General features: G+C 36.0%; 1 protein-coding gene across 5 annotated transcripts in view; it reads left to right on the top strand.

Moving 5' to 3' along the window:
* Positions 1 to 18028, top strand: part of RPAP2 (RNA polymerase II associated protein 2) — a 99689-nt gene that overhangs the window by 26363 nt on the left and 55298 nt on the right. For all 5 annotated transcript variants that reach the window (XR_006962742.1, XR_006962745.1, XR_006962744.1 and 2 more), the window contains exons 7-8: positions 9975 to 10010; positions 12690 to 13629. Coding sequence is in view for 2 of the 5 variants with exons in the window: in XM_047083670.1 (XP_046939626.1) it covers positions 9975 to 10010; positions 12690 to 13629 (976 nt within the window). In the remaining 3 variants the exon portion in view is untranslated. The remainder of the gene's footprint in view (positions 1 to 9974; positions 10011 to 12689; positions 13630 to 18028) is intronic.

Genomic DNA, 18028 nt, shown 5'->3' with positions numbered 1-18028 from the left:
GTTCTGAATGTCTGTTAAGTGCATTGGGGTGCATTCAAAGCCATTGTTTCTTTGTTAAATTTCTGTGTAGAATGATATGTCCGGTGATGTAAGTCGGGGGGGGGGGGTGGTCAAAGTCCCCTACTACTATTGTATTGTTATTGATGAGTTTCTTTATGCTTGTTATTAATTGATTTATAAATTTGTTATTGATATATATTTATATATGCTTGTTACTAAATGATTTATATATTTCTATATTAATTGACTTATATATATATTTATATATTAATTGATTTATATATATTGAATTGTATATATATATATATATATAATTGCCTCCCAAGTTGGAGGAATAAATAATCTAGTTTTTTTGATAGAAGTATGGCTACTCCAGCTTTCTTTTGATGTCCATTAGCATGATAAATATTCCCCATCCCCTAATTTTTAATCTGCAGGTGTCTTCAGATCTAAAATGAGGCTCTTGTAGGCAGCATATAGGTGGGTCTTGTTCTGTTTTTTGTTTTTTGTTTTTTAACTTTTTCAATGTTTGTTCTTGAGAGAGAGAGAGACAGAGCACAAGTGGGGAAGGATAGAGACAGACAGACAGACAGACTCTGAAACAGGCTCCAGGCTCCAAGCTTTCAGCACAGAGCCTGATGCAGGGCTCAAACTCGGGAATGGTGAGATCATGACCTAGGCTGAAGTCAGACGCTTAATCTGACTTCACTTCACAATGAGCCACTCAGGCACCCCCCTGGTGGATCTTGTTTTTTTTTTTTATCCATTCTGATACCCTATATCTTTTGATTGGAACATTTGGTCCACTTACATTCAGGGTGAATATTGAAAAATATGAATTTAGCCATTGTGTTACCTGTAAATCTGGTGTTTCTGGTGATATTCTCGGTTCCTTTCTAGTCTTTGTTGCTTTTGGTCTTTTTTCCCCCCAAAGAGTCCCCTTTAATATATCTTCTAGGGCTGGTTTACTGGTCACAAACTTTAGTTTTTGTTTTTCTGGGAAACTCTTTATCTCTCCTTCCATTCTGAATGATGGCCTGCTAGATAAAGTATTCTTGGCTGTACATTTTTCCCATTTAGCATGTTCAATATATCCTGCCATCCCTTCTGTCCTGCCAAGTTTCTGTGAATGAGTCTACTGCGAACCTGATCTGTATTCCTTTGTAGGTTAAGGACTTTTTTTTCCCCTTGCTGCTTTGGAGATTCTTTCCTTCTCTGGGTATTTTGTGAATTTGACTATGATATACCTTGGCGATTGCCAGCTTTTGTTGAATTTCATTGGAGTTCTCTGTGCTTCTTGGATTTCATTGTCTGTGTCCTTTCCCGGATTAGGGAAGTTTTCAGCTATAATTTGCTCAAATAAACCTTCTGCCCCTTTTTTCCGTCTCTTCATCTTCTGAGTCTCCTATGGTATGAATGTTATTACGTTTTCAGACGTCGCTGAGTTCCCTAAGTCTACCTTCGTGATCCAGTACCTGTTTTTCCCTCTTCTTTTCAGCTTCATTATTTTTTGTGATTTTATCTTTTATATCACTGATTCATTCTTCTGCTTTGTTCATCCTTGGTATTATGGCATCCATTCAGGTTTGCATCCTGGTTATAGCATTTTTAATTTTGTCCTCATTGGATTTTAGTTCTTTTATGTCTGCAGTAAATGATTCTGTAGTGTCTTCTATGCTTTTTTCAAACCCAGTTAGTGCTCTTATAATTGTTTTAAATTCTAGTTCAGACATCTTCTATCTGTATTGATTAAATACCTGGCTGTTACTTCTACTCCTGCTCTTTCTTTTGGGGTGTATTCCTATATCTTGTCATTTTGTCCAGACAAAATATGATTTGATCTGCTTGTTAAAAGAAGCTAGATCTAAAAATAAAAGCAATATTTGTATTTATATAGTTATATATATATATATATAATATATATATTTAATATATATATATTTTATTTATATGTATATATATTATAAAATATATATATATACATATAAAACTAAAAAGTTAAAAAAATAAAAAGGAATCTAGACCCTATTTCCCCTAGAGCTGAAGCTTTGCAGCATTCTATGATCAGTGGAGTTGGGAGTGTACAAGGGGTTTGTGCTGGTCTTCTGGGGCCAGCTTCTGTGCTGCTTCTCAGGCCAACTTGCCCTCATTGAGATACACCTGCAGGGCACAGCAGGGTGCAGCAGGGCTGGGGCTTGGTGTAAGCAGCTCAGGTCTTTACTTGGTGGTGCTGGTTAGCTCACTGAGGTCAGTCAGTGCTGATGGACGGGGGAGCAAAATGGGTTTGCTCAGCTCTCTTATCCACAGAGCAGAGAGCTTGCACCCACCACTCTTCAGGAATCCCTCACAGAAGAGAACACAATTATCTCCCTTATGTCCCAGGCTGCCTTCACCCTGTTTATGTCCACGTTGTTTTGTCTCAGGCCCATGGCTGGGTTTCTAAACTCCAAATTTTAGGGACTTGGTTGGCATGGCTCCAAGCTGTTCCTCTGGAAGAGGGCCTTGCCATGCTTTTGCCATTTGCCAGCTTGTCCAAGACAGCAGTCACACGACCACACAGTGGTTCAGATCTTAGGCAAAGCAGAACAGAAAGCCTGCATCAAGATTCACTGCCCTCATGAGCACTGGGTGTTGTATGGAAACCAATTTGTCAATAAATTTCATATATATATATATAAAAAAAAAAAAAAAAAACATTCACTGCCCTCTTCCTCAAAACACTAAAAACAGAACTACCCTACGACCCACCAATTGCACTACTAGGCATTTATCCACAGGATACAGGTGTGCTTGTCTCAAAGGGACACATGCACCCCCATGTTTATAGCAGCACTATCAACAATAGCCAAAGTATGGATAGAGCCCAAATGTCCATCGATGGATGAATGGATAAAGAAGATGTGGTATATGTATATGTATATGTATATATGTATATATACACAATGGAGTATTGCTCAGCAATCAAAAAGAATGAAATCTTGCCATTTGCAACTACATGGATGGAACTGGAGAATATTATGCTAAGTGAAATTAGAGAAAGACAAAAATGGTATGACTTCACTCATATGAGGACTTTAAGAGACAAAACAGATGAACATAAGGGAAGGGAAACAAAAATAAAAACAGGAAGGGGGACAAAACAGAAGAGACCCATAAATGTGGAGAACAAACAGAAGGTTGCTGGAGGGGTTGTGGGAGGGGATGGGCTAAATAGGTAAGGGCACTAAGGAATCTACTCCTGAAATCATTGTTGCACTATATGCTAACTAATTTGGATGTAAATTTTAAAAAATATAAAATAAATTTAAAAAATAAAATTTAAAATTTAAAAAAATAAAAAATAAATTAAAAAAAAAAAAGATTCACTGCCCTCAGCCAGTGTTTCCACTGCTGTGCCTGGCAACAGTACAGCACATTGGTGCCATCCATTCTTCTGGCCCTGGAGAGGCCTTGCAGCCACTCCCAAGGGGAGTGGAGGGGAACTGTTTCTCCTCATGTGACCCAGGGGATCCTCAGTCCATGCTGTCCACTCTCGGTTCTCCACTCTCCTTCACCATAGGAGCACCACTAAACCGGGCTGGACCCCTGTAGTGGGCAGACTTCTACAACTTCAGATTTTGGGCTCCACTGCTTCTAATACCTTGTAGTACTCTATATAAGCAGGGCTCCTTCCCCTCCACAGCACCCGCAGTTCTTACCTCCCCCAAATCAAGTCTCCGCAGCTCCTACCTTCTACAATTCTACTTGTAGACTTGCAGTTTTGTTCTCTCAGTCCTCAGATTGATTTCTTGGGTGTTCAGAATGATTTGATTTTTATCTAGCTGTGTTTGAGGTACTAGGCAAGCTTAGGGTCCCCCTATTCCTCTACCATCTTAACTCCTCCCTCACCCTTTTTTTCTGTGCTTGGGTTCCTGATCTTTATTGAGTAAAGTTCTCAAGCGCTTTAGATAAGCTGTCTCATTTAGAACATTAGTGCTTTAAATAAGCTGTCTCAGTCCTTACAAGACCCCTTGGAAGTGTTATTACTCATTTTATGGGTGGTAGAACTGAAGCTCACAGAGGTTTAGTGACTAACCCAGAACACTAGGCTCATTTATATAGATCTGGAATTTAAACCCAGATCTGACACCAAAGCCTCATGCACTCTTTCCATTCCTTTGGCCCTGTTCCATTTTATTCTGTGTAATCTCACTCATGTGTTCACATGTTTTTTTCTTTGTTTCTTATTGACTCTCTGATAAGTTCACACATTTTCTTCTCTCCTTAAACTTTGAACCCAATCCCCAACTCATTATAGATAATTTAACCTACCACTTAACTAAATGATTGAGTGCATCCAGCAGAATTTCCTTCAACGTTATTTTCTTATCCTCTCTCATTTCTTTGCCTCATTGCTTATACTTTCTATGTTCCTGATTCTTTTCTTCTGTCACCAAGGCTTGCTTCATGATTTATTTCTATTTTCTCACTCTTTCAAGCTCTTCTCTCAAGTTGATTATTTTTCTTCTACTTTAAAAAGGTTGGTAGGGACAGAACCCTGAAAAATATCCATTAAGTTTAGCATTTCTATGGTGATTGGTAATATTAGCAAGAAACATCTCAGTAGAGTAATGCATACAGATTCCAGGAGGCAGAGGGGTGATGATTGAATAGGAGATGTGGAATTGAAAACCAGTGCAGACTCCTATAAAGAAAGGTTACAATGAAAAAGGGAGTGGGGGGAGCTGTATGATTGAAGGACAGGGTTTGTTGGTTTCTGTGTTTATTTTCTCAAGATAGATTTAAGTATGATAATATCCTAAAAGGCAAGAGGAAAAAGGGAGAGGTTTATGGAGTAAAACCTCAGATCCATAGAGTTAGCCTTAAAGGCTTTTATATATAAACTATATGAATCTTTATAGACCCAACTGAATCTAAAGCTTTTCTTCACTGGCTCAACAAGCAACTTTTATTTCTTCTGTAATTTGTTGTAGCAGTTCATGTATCTCTCATGATACTTAACATATATTCTCTGAAATTATGTGATGCAAAATGTAGTTAAGAGCCCTGCTGTCTTGATTTGATTTCTGGCTTTACCACTTACCAGTTGTGTGGCTTTCCACTACTTATTCTTTTAGTACTCAAATTTTTTTATCTGTAACATGGGGATAATAATTGTAGCTACTCATTCTCGTGAGGATTAACCTTTGTGAAGCTCTTAGAACAGGCGTTTTTCTCCTACTAAATTGTAACGTCCTTAAGAATAAGAACCTGTTCTTTATATTACTTAATATACCCAGCATAAATCATACATATAATAGTTCAGAATTTTATTTTTGAAGGAATAATGGAATATATACCCTGCATTTGTAGGTTAGCTGTTGAGTGTAAGAGTCCAATTGAGAATCACTGTCTATACATATTTTCTTACCTATAGAGATACTCAGACCCTATAGGACTAAATGCCAGGCAGCTGCAAGGCACTGAACCTTGACAATTTTAGCCAGGAAGACTTGGATGGGGATGTGGGATAGGAAGAATGAAAGAACTACAGGTACCTGTGAGAGGCAATAAAATCCTCTGTTGTAAAAGTTAGGCCAAAAAAGCTCTTAATGAGAGTTATAAATATCCCCTGGGGCAATCAAGGCTAGTCACCATCCAAGTAGTGTCCTTTGCTTTGAGGAACACCAACCCAAGGTAGCTTCTATAACTAGAGTTTTAGTGAGTAGAAGAAGTAGTGTAAACAGGGTAATATTGGGTGATTGGGAAAGGATATGCCTCAATTGGCTGAGGGACTAAGGAAAAAAACAAAAATAGATTAAAATTTTACTCTCAGGCAGCTCATTGCCCATTGTCTTATTTTGCCTTTCCTTCTAAATTTTTTATTATTGGTCTTTGAGAATTCCTGAACTACAGGGGAATCTCTAAAGCAGGGATGGCAAATATTGGTTTCATCCCATATGTCTCCTGATGTGTGGTGCTGAGAAGGAATATAATGGGAAAGAATGCCTTGATTAGTTAGCGGTGCCTTCCATAACTTAAGGAGAGGATTGGTAGGAGAGTCCATTCATAGCAGTGCCTCTTCTGCTTAAGACTGAACACAAGATAAATGGATTATCTAGGCAGTATTATGTGGTCAACTCTGATGCTTAATTATATAGAAAAATATCTTTAACTGACATTTTTTGATTAGCAGCCTTTTAATGTCATAACTCGAATAACCTGTGGTTCTATCTATCCATTTGGCTTAACTTTTTTTAATTGAAATGCTTTTTTGCAATATCATGGCCTTCATTGGAACCCTATTTTGTCCTTTAAATGGGATTAATATTCAATGCCTTAGCTTCTCTTTCATGTATGTCTAGTTTCTTATATTTACTTTTTTTTCTATTAATAGACTTTATTCCTTAGAGCAATATTAGCTTCATAGCAAAATGGAGAGGAAGGTACAGAGATTTCCCATATACCCTCCTTACCCCTACCCTTGTATAGCCTCCCTCATTATCAGCATCCCCCAACAAAATTGCTCATTTGTTACAATTGATGGGCCTGTATTGACATATCATTATCACCCAAAGCCCATAGTTTACATTAGAGTTCACTCTTAGCTTTGTACATTCTATGGGTTTGGACAAATATATAATGACTTGAATCCAACATTAATTACATTATTATACAGAGTAATTTTATAGTCATAAAAATCCTATGTGCTCCACTTATTCATCTCCCACCTGTCATAAACCCTGATCTTTTTTTTTTTAATTTTTTTTTTCAACGTTTATTTATTTTTTGGGGGACAGAGAGAGACAGAGCATGAACGGGGGAGGGGCAGAGAGGGAGGGAGACACAGAATCAGAAACAGGCTCCAGGCTCTGAGCCATCAGCCCAGAGCCTGACGCGGGGCTCGAACTCACGGACTGCGAGATCGTGACCTGGCTGAAGTCGGACGCCTAACCGACTGCGCCACCCAGGCGCCCCAACCCTGATCTTTTTACTATCTCCATAGTTTTACCTTTCCCAGAATATTAGGTAGTAAAATTATACAGAATATGTTCTTTTCAGGCTGGCTTATTTCACTTAGTAATATGCATTTAAGTTTCTTCCCTGTCTTTTTCTAGGTTGATGGTGGCTAGTTTCTTTTTAATGCTTAATAATAATCTGTTGTCTGAATTTACTACAGTTTATTTAACCGTTCACCAACTGAAAGATATCTTAATTGCTTCTAAGTTTTGGCAAAATGGATAGAGCTGCTGTAAACATCCCTGTGCAGGCTTTTGTGTTGACGTAAATTTTCTTATTTATTTATCTTTAATTTACATCCAAGTTAGTTAGCATATAGTGCAACAGTGATTCCAAGAGTAGATTCCTTAATGCCCCTTACCCATTTAGCCCATCCCCCCTCCCACAGCCCCTCCACCAACCCTCTGTTTGTTCTCTGTATTTAAGAGTGTTTTCTGTTTTGTCTCCCCCCCACCGTTGTTATATTATTTTTGCTTTCCTTCCCTATGTTCATCTGTTTTGTATCTTAAATTCTTCATATGAGTGAAGTCATGTGATATTTGTCTTTCTCTGACTAATTTCACTTAGCATAATACCCTCTAGTTCTATCCACATAGGTACAAATGGTATGTAGATGTAAATTTTCAACTCCTTTGGGTGAATACCGAGGAGTAAGAGTTCTGGATTGTATGGTAAGAGTATGTTTAGTTTTCAAAGAAATCACCAAACTGTATTTCAAAGTGGCTGTACCATTTTGCATTTTCACCAGGAATGAATGAGAGTTCTCTTGCTCCAAACATTCACCAGCATGTGATGTTGTCAGTGTTCTGTATTTTAGCTATACTAACAAGTGTAGTGGTATCTTACTGTTCTTTTAATTTGCAGTTGCTGATGACATATAATGTAGAGCATCTTTTCATATGCTTACTTGCCGTCTTTATATCTTCTTTGGTGAGGTGTCTTTTAATGTCTCTGACCCATTTTTATTGAGGTGTTTTCTTACTGACTTTTAAGAGTTATTTGATATTTTGGATAATAGTCTTTTATCAAGTATGTCTTTTGTAAATATTTTCTCCTAATCTGGTTTTTCTTTTTATTCTCTTGACAATATCTTTCACAAAGCAGAATTTTTTTAATTTAATGAAGCCTGGCTTACCAGTTTTTTCAGGCATAGATTGTGTGTTTGGTGTCCTATCTAAAAAGTCATCTAGTTTCTCCTATATTATCTTGTTGGAGTTTTTTGTATAGTTTTGTGTTTTATATTTAGTTCTATGATCCATTTTGAGTTAGTTTTTGTGAATGGTATAACTCTTTGTCTTGATTCACTTGTTTGTATGTTTGTTTGTTTGTTTGTTTGTTTTAGAGAGAGAGAGACAGAGACAAAGTCCAAGTAGTGGAGAGGGACAGAGGGAGAGAAAGAGAATCTCAGGTGGACTCTGCAGTCAGTGCGGAGCCCAACACAGGGCTCAATCCCACAACCCTGGGATTGTGACCTGAGCTGAAATCAACAGAGAGGCCCAACACACTGAGCCACCCAGGTGCCCCTTGATTCACCTCTTTACATGTGAATACTCAGTATTCCAGTACCTTTTGTTGAAAAAATGGTCTTTTCTCCCTCATATTGCTTTTGCTGCTTTGTCAAAGATCAGTTGAATATATTTGTGTGCATCTATTTCTGGGTTCTCTATTCTGTTCCAGTGATCTATTTATCTGTTCTTTGACCACTACCACACTGTCTTCATTACTGTAGCGTTATAGTCTCGAAGTCAGGTAATGTCAGTTCTCCAACTTTGTTCTTCATTATTGTGTTAGCTATTCTTGGTCTTTTGCCTCCTCCCAAACTTTACACTCAATTTGTGATATCCACAAATAACTTGCTGGGATTTTGATTGGGATTACATTGAATCTGTAGATCAAGTTGAGAATGACATCTTGACAATATTGAGTCTCCCTATTGATAAACATGGATTATCACTCCATTTTTTGTGTATTCTTCTTTGTATATTTTTCTTTTTTAAATTTTTAATGTTTACTTTGAGAGAGAGAGAGAGAAAGAGAGAGAATGGAGGGGGGGGCAGAGAGAGAGGGAGACAGAGGGTCCAAAGTGGGCTCTGCACTGAGAGTGGAGAGCCCGATGCGGGGCTTGAACTCACAAGCTTTGAGATCATGACCTGAGCTGAAGTTGCTTAACCAACTGAGCCACCCAGGTGTCCCTGTATATTCACTTTTATTTAATCCATTTTTGTAATCTTTAGAAGTCACTTTTCCTGAGTCACTTCAGAAATATTTTATAGAGTTTTCCTGTCCTCTTGGAATCACTTGCTATTTGTTCCTTTTTGTATTGGCTTTCTAAGAGCTTTTCTCTCTGTCTTTTAAATATCCATGATGCCCAGCCAAATGTAATTTCTGGTATTGCATAGAAAAATTGTTCCTAGAATTGAATTCAATCACCTGATCTACATAGTTCATATCCATACTACGATACAATGCTTTCTCAGAAATTAGAGCAAAAATTCTTATTGACTATATAAAGGAAATAGAGGAGAATTGTGGTTCATAATTCCTACCCTCAAGAAGCTTGTAGTTTGGTAAGAAACCACACTTAAACATATGAAAAGTAAGACTTTTAGATAATAATTCTAGTATTAAGCCATAGAGGAGTACCTGATTAACATATATTAATTGAATACATAATACTGACTCTGGAACTCATAGGAGAGAGTGATTTACTTTAGTCAGGTTAGTCAGGGAAAACTTTATTACACTCATGGAAATTGAACTTAGTCCTAAAATATGAACAAATTTTGGATAACAGATTAATCCATATTTCTTATGGATGAGTTTCACAATACTTTGTTCTTCAATTTTTTCTTTAAAACTTTAAATGAACTGTTTCCTTTTAATTATATTTTCTATCCAATATAGTTATAACAAACACTTGAAAATGTTTGACATACCAGTTGCCTTCAATTTTTTATTCCTATGTTTTGTCACAGGGATCCTGAGTTTCAACTGCTACAGGAAGGACAAAGGTATGGTTGAATCAGTATTACTTACCTTCTATATATTTATGTTAATAGAAACATTAAGAGTAAACCAGGTGATACGAGCTTTTGGACTTCCTGTGTTGATGCATGAGGTAAGTGCCCATTTTAGCCCACACAAAGAAATATTTGCCTTGTACAGCTTTTTCTTTTGTGATAGTAAGATGATGTGTTTGATCTGTATGATTTATTGTACAGCTGTTCCTACAATGAAGTCTAATTGAACCTGTTGAAATACGACACAAACATAGCTTCCATCTGAGATACTGTGCTTCTTTGTCAACTAGATTATGCCAATTACATTTGTTGAAAGGTTTTTTTAGTCTTATTTTATAGGATTTCAAAGCTTAATATGCCAATTATGTATTATTTGGAAGAGTGTCTAAAGCATTAATAGAAAAATTCCAAGTTGTGATATTTTTCTTAACTGTTCTTGTGGTGTTGCTTGCCCAATCATGACTGTTTCTCAAAACACATTCTTATATCTTTTATCAGCATAAATTTTCCTGGTTTTTAGCCACTATTTTAGTACATGGAATTGAGCACAAGTAAGAGATATTTATTTATTGATATATATTTTAAATTTATAGCTTCAAAGTAATATAGAAAAATATAATTACTTTAAAATTCCAAGAGAAAGTATGAAACCTATGAAAGTCAAATTGTTCTAATTTTTTTTAACATTATGCTTACTTCAGGTACAAGAGACAGTCTCGTGGCTATATAGGTTAGATTCTAACTAAAAAATGGTATCTAATACTGAATAAACTTGTTATCTTTTCTTTATTCCCATCCACAACCTTACTGTTTTGTTTTGTTTTTTTTTATGTTTTATTTATTTTTGAAAGAGAGAGAGGAAAGTGCAAGCAAGGGAGGGGCAGAGAGAGAGGGAGACACAGAATCCTTAGACAGGCCCTGGGCTCTGAGCTAGCTGTCAGCACAGAGCCTGACACAGGGTTCAAACGCACCAACCATGAGATCATGACCTGAGCCTAAGTTGGACGGTTAACTGACTAAGCCCCCACAACCTTACTTTCAACTCTGTTTTTCTTTTTCTTTCTTTATACTTCCACCAAGCATGCTTTTTTTTTTTAATGTTGCATTATTTTATTTTAGTCTATTTTTTTAATCATTTAAAAAATGAATATCCTTGGGGCGCCTGGGTGGCGCAGTCGGTTAAACGTCCGACTTCAGCCAGGTCACGATCTCGCGGTCTGTGAGTTCGAGCCCTGCGTCAGGCTCTGGGCTGATGGCTCAGAGCCTGGAGCCTGTTTCTGATTCTGTGTCTCCTTCTCTCTCTGCCCCTCCCCCGTTCATGCTCTGTCTCTCTCTGTCCCAAAAATAAATAAACGTTGAAAAAAAAAAATTTTTTTTTTTTAAAAAATGAATATCCTTTTGGGGGAGCAGTTTTAAGTGTATAGAAAAATTGCTTGAAAAGTAGAAAGTTCCTACATACCCTCACAATTCCCTGCCCCTACTTACACAGAATTGTTATCCTAAAAGAGTTCTTTTAAAGTTCTGATATGTGCATTTGCTGGAGAGTAGTTTCTCACCTAACATTTCCTATCTCAGGTTTGTATAGACAAAGCTACTCTTTTCCTTCACCTTTTCATAATTCTTAATCTTTTTAAAACCCAGTTGAAAATTGAAGCAGGGCGCCTAGGTTGCTCAGTTGATTAAGTGTGCGATTCTTGGTTTCAGCTCAGGTAATGATCTCATGGTTTGTGGGATCGAGCCCCACGTTTGTGCTGACAGTGTGGAGCCTGCTTGGGATTCTCTCTCCTCGTTCTTAGTCCCTCCTCCCTCTCTCCCTCTGTCTCTCTCAAAATAAGTAAACATTAAAAATTTTTTTTAATTAAAAAAAATGAAAATTGAAGGAACATAGTCAAAGGGAAAACTACTGTCTTTTATTTTTAGCATTCTGTAATAACTCTGGGTTTTCAAATACAATATCTTTCATTGACAAATATTAATTTTCTTTATTAATTTTAGTTTTTGCTAAGACTTTCTTGTGATTTTTATCTATGGAATTTTCTGTATAACTATCAACCATAATTGGGAAAGGTTTAAACATGTCTTTTTATCTTGTTATCTTTCAAAACCTAAACAGAGTTTCTGTAATACATTTTTTTGAGAAAGCAGGAATGAAGTTTTCAAAAGAAAACCTTTTTTTAGAGAGTATATATAAAATAGTCACAGAACAGTAACAGGCAGAGGCACCTGAGTGGTTCATTCGGTTAAGTGTCCGACTCTTGATCTCCGCTCAGGTCTTGATCATCAGGTCATGAGTTTAAAAAAAGAAAAAAAGAAAGAAAAAGAAATGTAACAAGCAAAAATCAAAATAATTCAGTAGGATGAAATTATCAAGGTTTTTTTTTTCTTTTTGCTGTACTCCTTTAACACTTTAAAAAACGGGAAAAAAGAAAGAAGATGGTAGAATTATATCAAATAAATAAGATGCAGAGAAATCATAGATTATATAGCATTCTTCGAAAACATGTATATGTGTATATGTGTGTATCTACGGAAACACATATAGATATATAGATATATCTATATATCTATATATATATAATCTATAGGTAATGCTTGAAAGTTACAAAATATAAATAACTGTGGGACGTTTTGCTTTTTCATTATAGTTATTTTGTTTCTTTCCTTCTACAGTGGCCATTCTGGAAAGGAAGTACAGCTATGCACTAAGGCCATTAAAACATCAGATATTGACAATCCTGGCCATTTTGAGAAGCATTATGAATCTAGTTCTTCTAGCACTCATAGTGACAGTAACAGTGACAATGAGCAAGACTTTGTTTCCTCCATTCTACCAGGAAACAGACTGGTAGATGCAATGGGTGTAAGTCCAAAGGTGCACAAAAAAAGCATAATGAAAAAGAAAGCCGGCCATAAAGCTAACTCCAAGCATGAAGACAAAGAACAGACAGTAATAGATGTCTCTGAGCAGCTAGGCAATTGCACATTAGATAGTCAGGAGAAAGCTGCTGCTTGTGAACTTCCTTCACAGAAAGTAAGTACTCAGATTTCTCCAAATAGTCCTTTGCAAGAAAAAGTAGAAGTTTCAGAAAATTCTGGAAATAAATACAGTAGTTCAAAAGTAACTCTAGTAGGCATAAGTAAGAAAAGTGCTGAGCATTTTAAGAGAAAGTTTGCCAAATCAAACCAGGTTTCTAGATCAGCCTCTAATTCAGTGCAGATGTGCCCTGAAGTTGCAAAGGCAAACTTACTTAAAGTCCTGAAGGAGACTTTGATTGAGTGGAAGACAGAAGAAACTTTGAGGTTTTTGTATGGCCAGAATTATGCTTCTTTGTGTCTGAAACTCTCTTCAGCCTCTCTGGTTAAAGAAGAAGAACTTGATGAAGATGACATAGATTGTGACCTAGACAGACATTCTCCTTCCCTGCAGGGATCTCAGAATAGCTTGGATGAGTCTTTACCTTTTAGGACTTCAGATACAGCCAGTAAACCACTACCAAGTTATGAGAATTTGAAAAAAGAAACTGAAACCTTAAATCTAAGGATAAGGGAGTTTTATAGAGGACGATATGTTTTGAATGAAGAAACTACCAAATCACAAGACTCAGAAGAGGTATGTCTTAATGATGATGGGTTTTGGGGGCACCTGGGTGGTTCATTCAGTTAAGCATTGGACTCTTGATTTCAGTTTAGGTCATGATCTCACAGTTTGTGAGATCGAGCCCAGCATCAGGCTCTGGGATAACAGCCTGGAGCTTGTATGGGATTCTCTCTCTCCTCTTTCTCTGTCTGCTCCTCCCCCCACTCATGCTTTTTTTTTTTCTCTCTCTCAAGATAAATAGACTTAAAAAAAAAAAAAAACGATAATGAGTTTTCTATGCTGCTAGCATATGAAACACTCACCATAGCAAACCTTGGAACAGGAGTAATACTGAAGAAATAATTGTTAAATTTTCAAGTTTGTTTAGTTCAGTTTTTTGTTTTCAAATGCCATCCCTAGGGACTCCTTGGTGGCTCAGTCAGTTGAGGGTCTGACTCTTGGTTTTGGCTGTGGTAATGATTACATAGTTTCATAGGTTTGAGCCCCGCATCTGCCAGTGCAGATCCTGCTTGGGATTCTCTGTCTCTCCCTCTCTCTGCCCCTCCCCTGCTCGTGCTATCTCTCTCTCTCTCAAAATAAATTAATTTTATTTATTTATTTTAATGTTTATTTTTGTAACAGAGAGAGACAAAGCCTGAGCAAGGGAAGGCCAGAGAGAGAGAGATACAGAATCTGAAGCAGGATTCAGATTCTGAGCTGACAGCACAGAGCCCAACGTGGGGCTCGAACCCACGAACCATGAGATCATGACCCGAACTGAAGTCAGAGGCTCTACCAGCTGAGCCACCCAGGCGCCCCTAAATAAATTAATTAAAAAAAAATTTTTTTAAATGCCATCTCCAGTAGTGGCATAATTGTTTTCCAAATAAGTTGAAATTCGCCCCCAGAAAATTTCACAAATGTGTAGTATTTTTCTCCAGTATAGAAATAGCCTAGGATTGGGGGACAGAGTTTTCTTTAAAACCTAGTTCTTCATATAATATGTAGACTCTCTGAAGAGGTTTATTTATTTATTTTTGTACCAACAAATATTCTTTGTATTTTGGTATTTCAAATTTCTGCATGGGGTATATATCTTTGTATTTTATTTCCATTAGAACTGTATACAGTGGAGTAGACTTATTAGCTGAATGGTAAAGTATTTGGGTATTATTTAGCAAGCAGGCCAATTTAAAATAATATTAATGAAAATAATATAGTAAAGGAGACTTATTGAGAAATAATGGACATAAGAGAAAATAGAGCATACCAGGTAAACCTAGGTTTTAGTATTAGCTATGTCATTTATTACTGTATGAAAAGTTGGTCTCTTGAGTCTGATAGCTTTCCTTGCTCACTTGTTAAGAATTTAAAAAATAATGTATGTAAAGCATTTATCACAGTGCCTTAGATAAAATTGATGCTCAGTAAATAGTAATTCTCTGTAGAGACTAAATGTCTCTTGGGGGGGTTCTCTCAGTATTTCTCGTACCCGTTTTTGGTTTAATGTGTAGCTTGGGAAATGAAGTTATTTGGCATGAAGAGGAGTACGTGATAACCTTATTTTTATGACAAAACTTTGTTACTAAAGATTTGTGAGTAGATGTGGCTCTAAATTTAAGAACACATTTGGAGATTTAGAAAGAGATGAAAGTGGAAATAGAGTAAAAGTTTAGAAATTTCTTACATAGAATGCTACCTAGCCTAGTACTATATTTTGAATCACTTCAACTGTATTATTAGACAGTATTCATAACTTTTATAATCAGCTTGAAGAAACCTGATCTCTGTCACTCAGCTGCATAAACTACCTTAACATTCGTTTTATCATTTTTGTGTTTATAAGCTTTAAACAGGAAAAATACCTAAGAAAGAAAATGAAAATTGACTATTCCTTTGTTGCATAACATTAAAACTTTTTCGTTCATGTAAAATACAGATAGTAAGTGTACAACTCGTTGAATTATCACAAAAGAACACAGCCTTGTAATCATTACCCAGGCCAAGAAATTTGAGTAAAACAGAGGCCCAACTATGTCTCCTCCTGATTATATCCTCCTTCCAAATTGAATAACTATTATAATAACATACATTAGTTTTGCCAATTTTGAACTGTATTAAATGAATTCACATAGTATATATTCTTTGGTTTTCAATTTATTTCATGCAACATTATGTTTGTGAGTTATTTATGTTGTTCCATGCGGCTATACTTCATTCTTTCATTGCTGCATAGCATTCCCTTATAGAAATATATCCCAATTTATTCATATTAATGGGCATTTAGGCTTTTCCAGTGCGGGGCTGTGGTGTCTGAGCTTTCTTGTTTATATCTCTCTTCTAAGGTATAGGTATTTATGTTGGGTATGTATATCATTTTGGGGTCATAATATATGTGTATGTGCAACTATACTGGATAATGCCAAACAGTTTTCCAAAATGGTTTTGCAGGTTTATATTCCACTGCCACTATATGAGAGTTTCCATGACTCCACATTCTTTACCAGTACTTGATATTGTTACTTTTCACATTTCTGGTGGTATTACTTTTTGGTTATAATACATTTCTCTGATGATTAATGAGTTGTGCACTGTTTCATTTGCTTTTTGACCTTTTGGAGTGTCTCTTTTGTTAAGTATCTTTTCAAGTGTTTTTCCCATTTATCTGTAGGAATATCCAGGTATTTTTTTCTTACTGATTTTGTAGGAATTCTTTATTCAGGATTCAAACCCATTTTTAATTGGGTGTATTACAAATATTGTCTTCTACTCTGAGACTTGCCTTTTCACTCTCATTAATGATATCTTGAGTTCAGTTTATTAATTGTAGCCTTTAATGACTTCTCTAAGAAAATAATCTTTGTTTATCCCGGGTTATTTCATCTTCTAGAAGCTTTGTTTTTCCTTTCATATTTAGATCTGCAATTCACCTGGAATTGATTTTTGTTTATGATGAGGAGAATGGGTCAGATTTCATTGTTTTCCTTTGGGAAAATGTGATTACATTAAAGTTTGAGAAGCACTATTGATTTTTGCAGGGTGGGGTGTGTTGTTCATTAGTTACTGAGAAAGATGGGAGAGATGGGTCAAAAATCTGTCACCATAATTATGGTTTGATTATTTCTCCTTTTAGTTTAGTGAATTTTACTGTTAGTATTTTGAGACCATGTTATATGGTGTTAAAAAAAAAAAAAAAAGATTGTTTTGTCTTCCTGGTAAATCAAACCTCAGTATTATGGACTGACTTTTCTCTACATTGATGATTTTTTTCTCTTTTACTCTACTTTGCTGGCATTAGCATTCTTCATTAGTATTTTCAAGGACTATCCGCCTTTACTTAGGCTGGTAATCTTTATAATGTGGAGAATTTAGCCTATTTACATTCAGTATCCTAAGTGATATGTTTGGGCTTAAATCTCATCCCACTCATTGCTTTCTGCTTGTCCCACCTGTTCTATGTTCTTTCTCTCCTTTCTTTCTTTGAATTAAATATCATTATTTCATTGTTTACCCTCTGTTAGCTTGTTTTAAATGTTATTTTACTAATCATTAAGTGGTTACTGTAAAGAGTAAAACTTGAATTAACTGAATTATTATAAAAGTCTAATATAAGTTAATTTTTTTTGCTTCCTTAACAGTCCCTTAGAAACTTCAATTCTATTTACCCTCTCTTTGCTTATGTGCTCTTGTTGTCTATTTTTATTCTCTCTGTATTTTTTTTAATATATTTTTTTTAATGTTTATTTACCTTAGAGAGAGAGCACAAGTAGGGGAGGGGGAGAGAGAGAGGAAGACAAAGAATCCATAGCAGGCTCCAGGCTCTGAGCTGTCAGCACAGAGCCCAATGCAGGGCTTGAACCCATGAACCATGAGATCATGACCTGCGCCGAAGTTGGACACTTAACCAACTGAGCCACCCAGGCGCCCTTTGTCTCAGTATTTTAAATCGTGTAAGATTATTAATAGTCAATATTCAGTTGGAGTTATCCAATTAATTACTCTTCTATTGTTTTTCCTTCCTGCATCTCTATTCTTCCATTACAGATTATTTGTCTTGAGCCTGAAAAATATCCTGTATTTTGATTAGTGCAGTTTGCTAATGATAAATTTTCTCAGTTTTTGTCAGAAAATTCTTTATTTTACTTTCATTTTTGAAGGACATTTTTCTGGGTATTCTAGATTAGCATTTTTTTCAGGCAATTGAAAATATTTCTTTGTCCTTTGGCTTTCATTTATTTCTCTTATTGCTACTTCTTTGAAAATACTGTTTTTCTTCTGTTAGCCACTTTTAAGATTTTTTTGTCTTTGGTTACTGTCAATTTTAGAATGCTTGGCCTACATGTGATTATTATTGTATTTATTCTTTTGGCACTTGTAATACTTGAATCTTAATTTGGTTTCTTTATCAGTTTTGGAATAGTCTCAATTATTA

Source organism: Lynx rufus, unplaced genomic scaffold, assembly GCF_022079265.1.
Source record: "Lynx rufus isolate CCGP_SWC_20201006 ecotype Redwood Valley unplaced genomic scaffold, mLynRuf1.p SCAF_2, whole genome shotgun sequence".
NCBI classification, from domain to species: Eukaryota; Metazoa; Chordata; class Mammalia; order Carnivora; family Felidae; genus Lynx; species Lynx rufus.
This window is presented reverse-complemented; position numbering and strand designations above follow the sequence as displayed.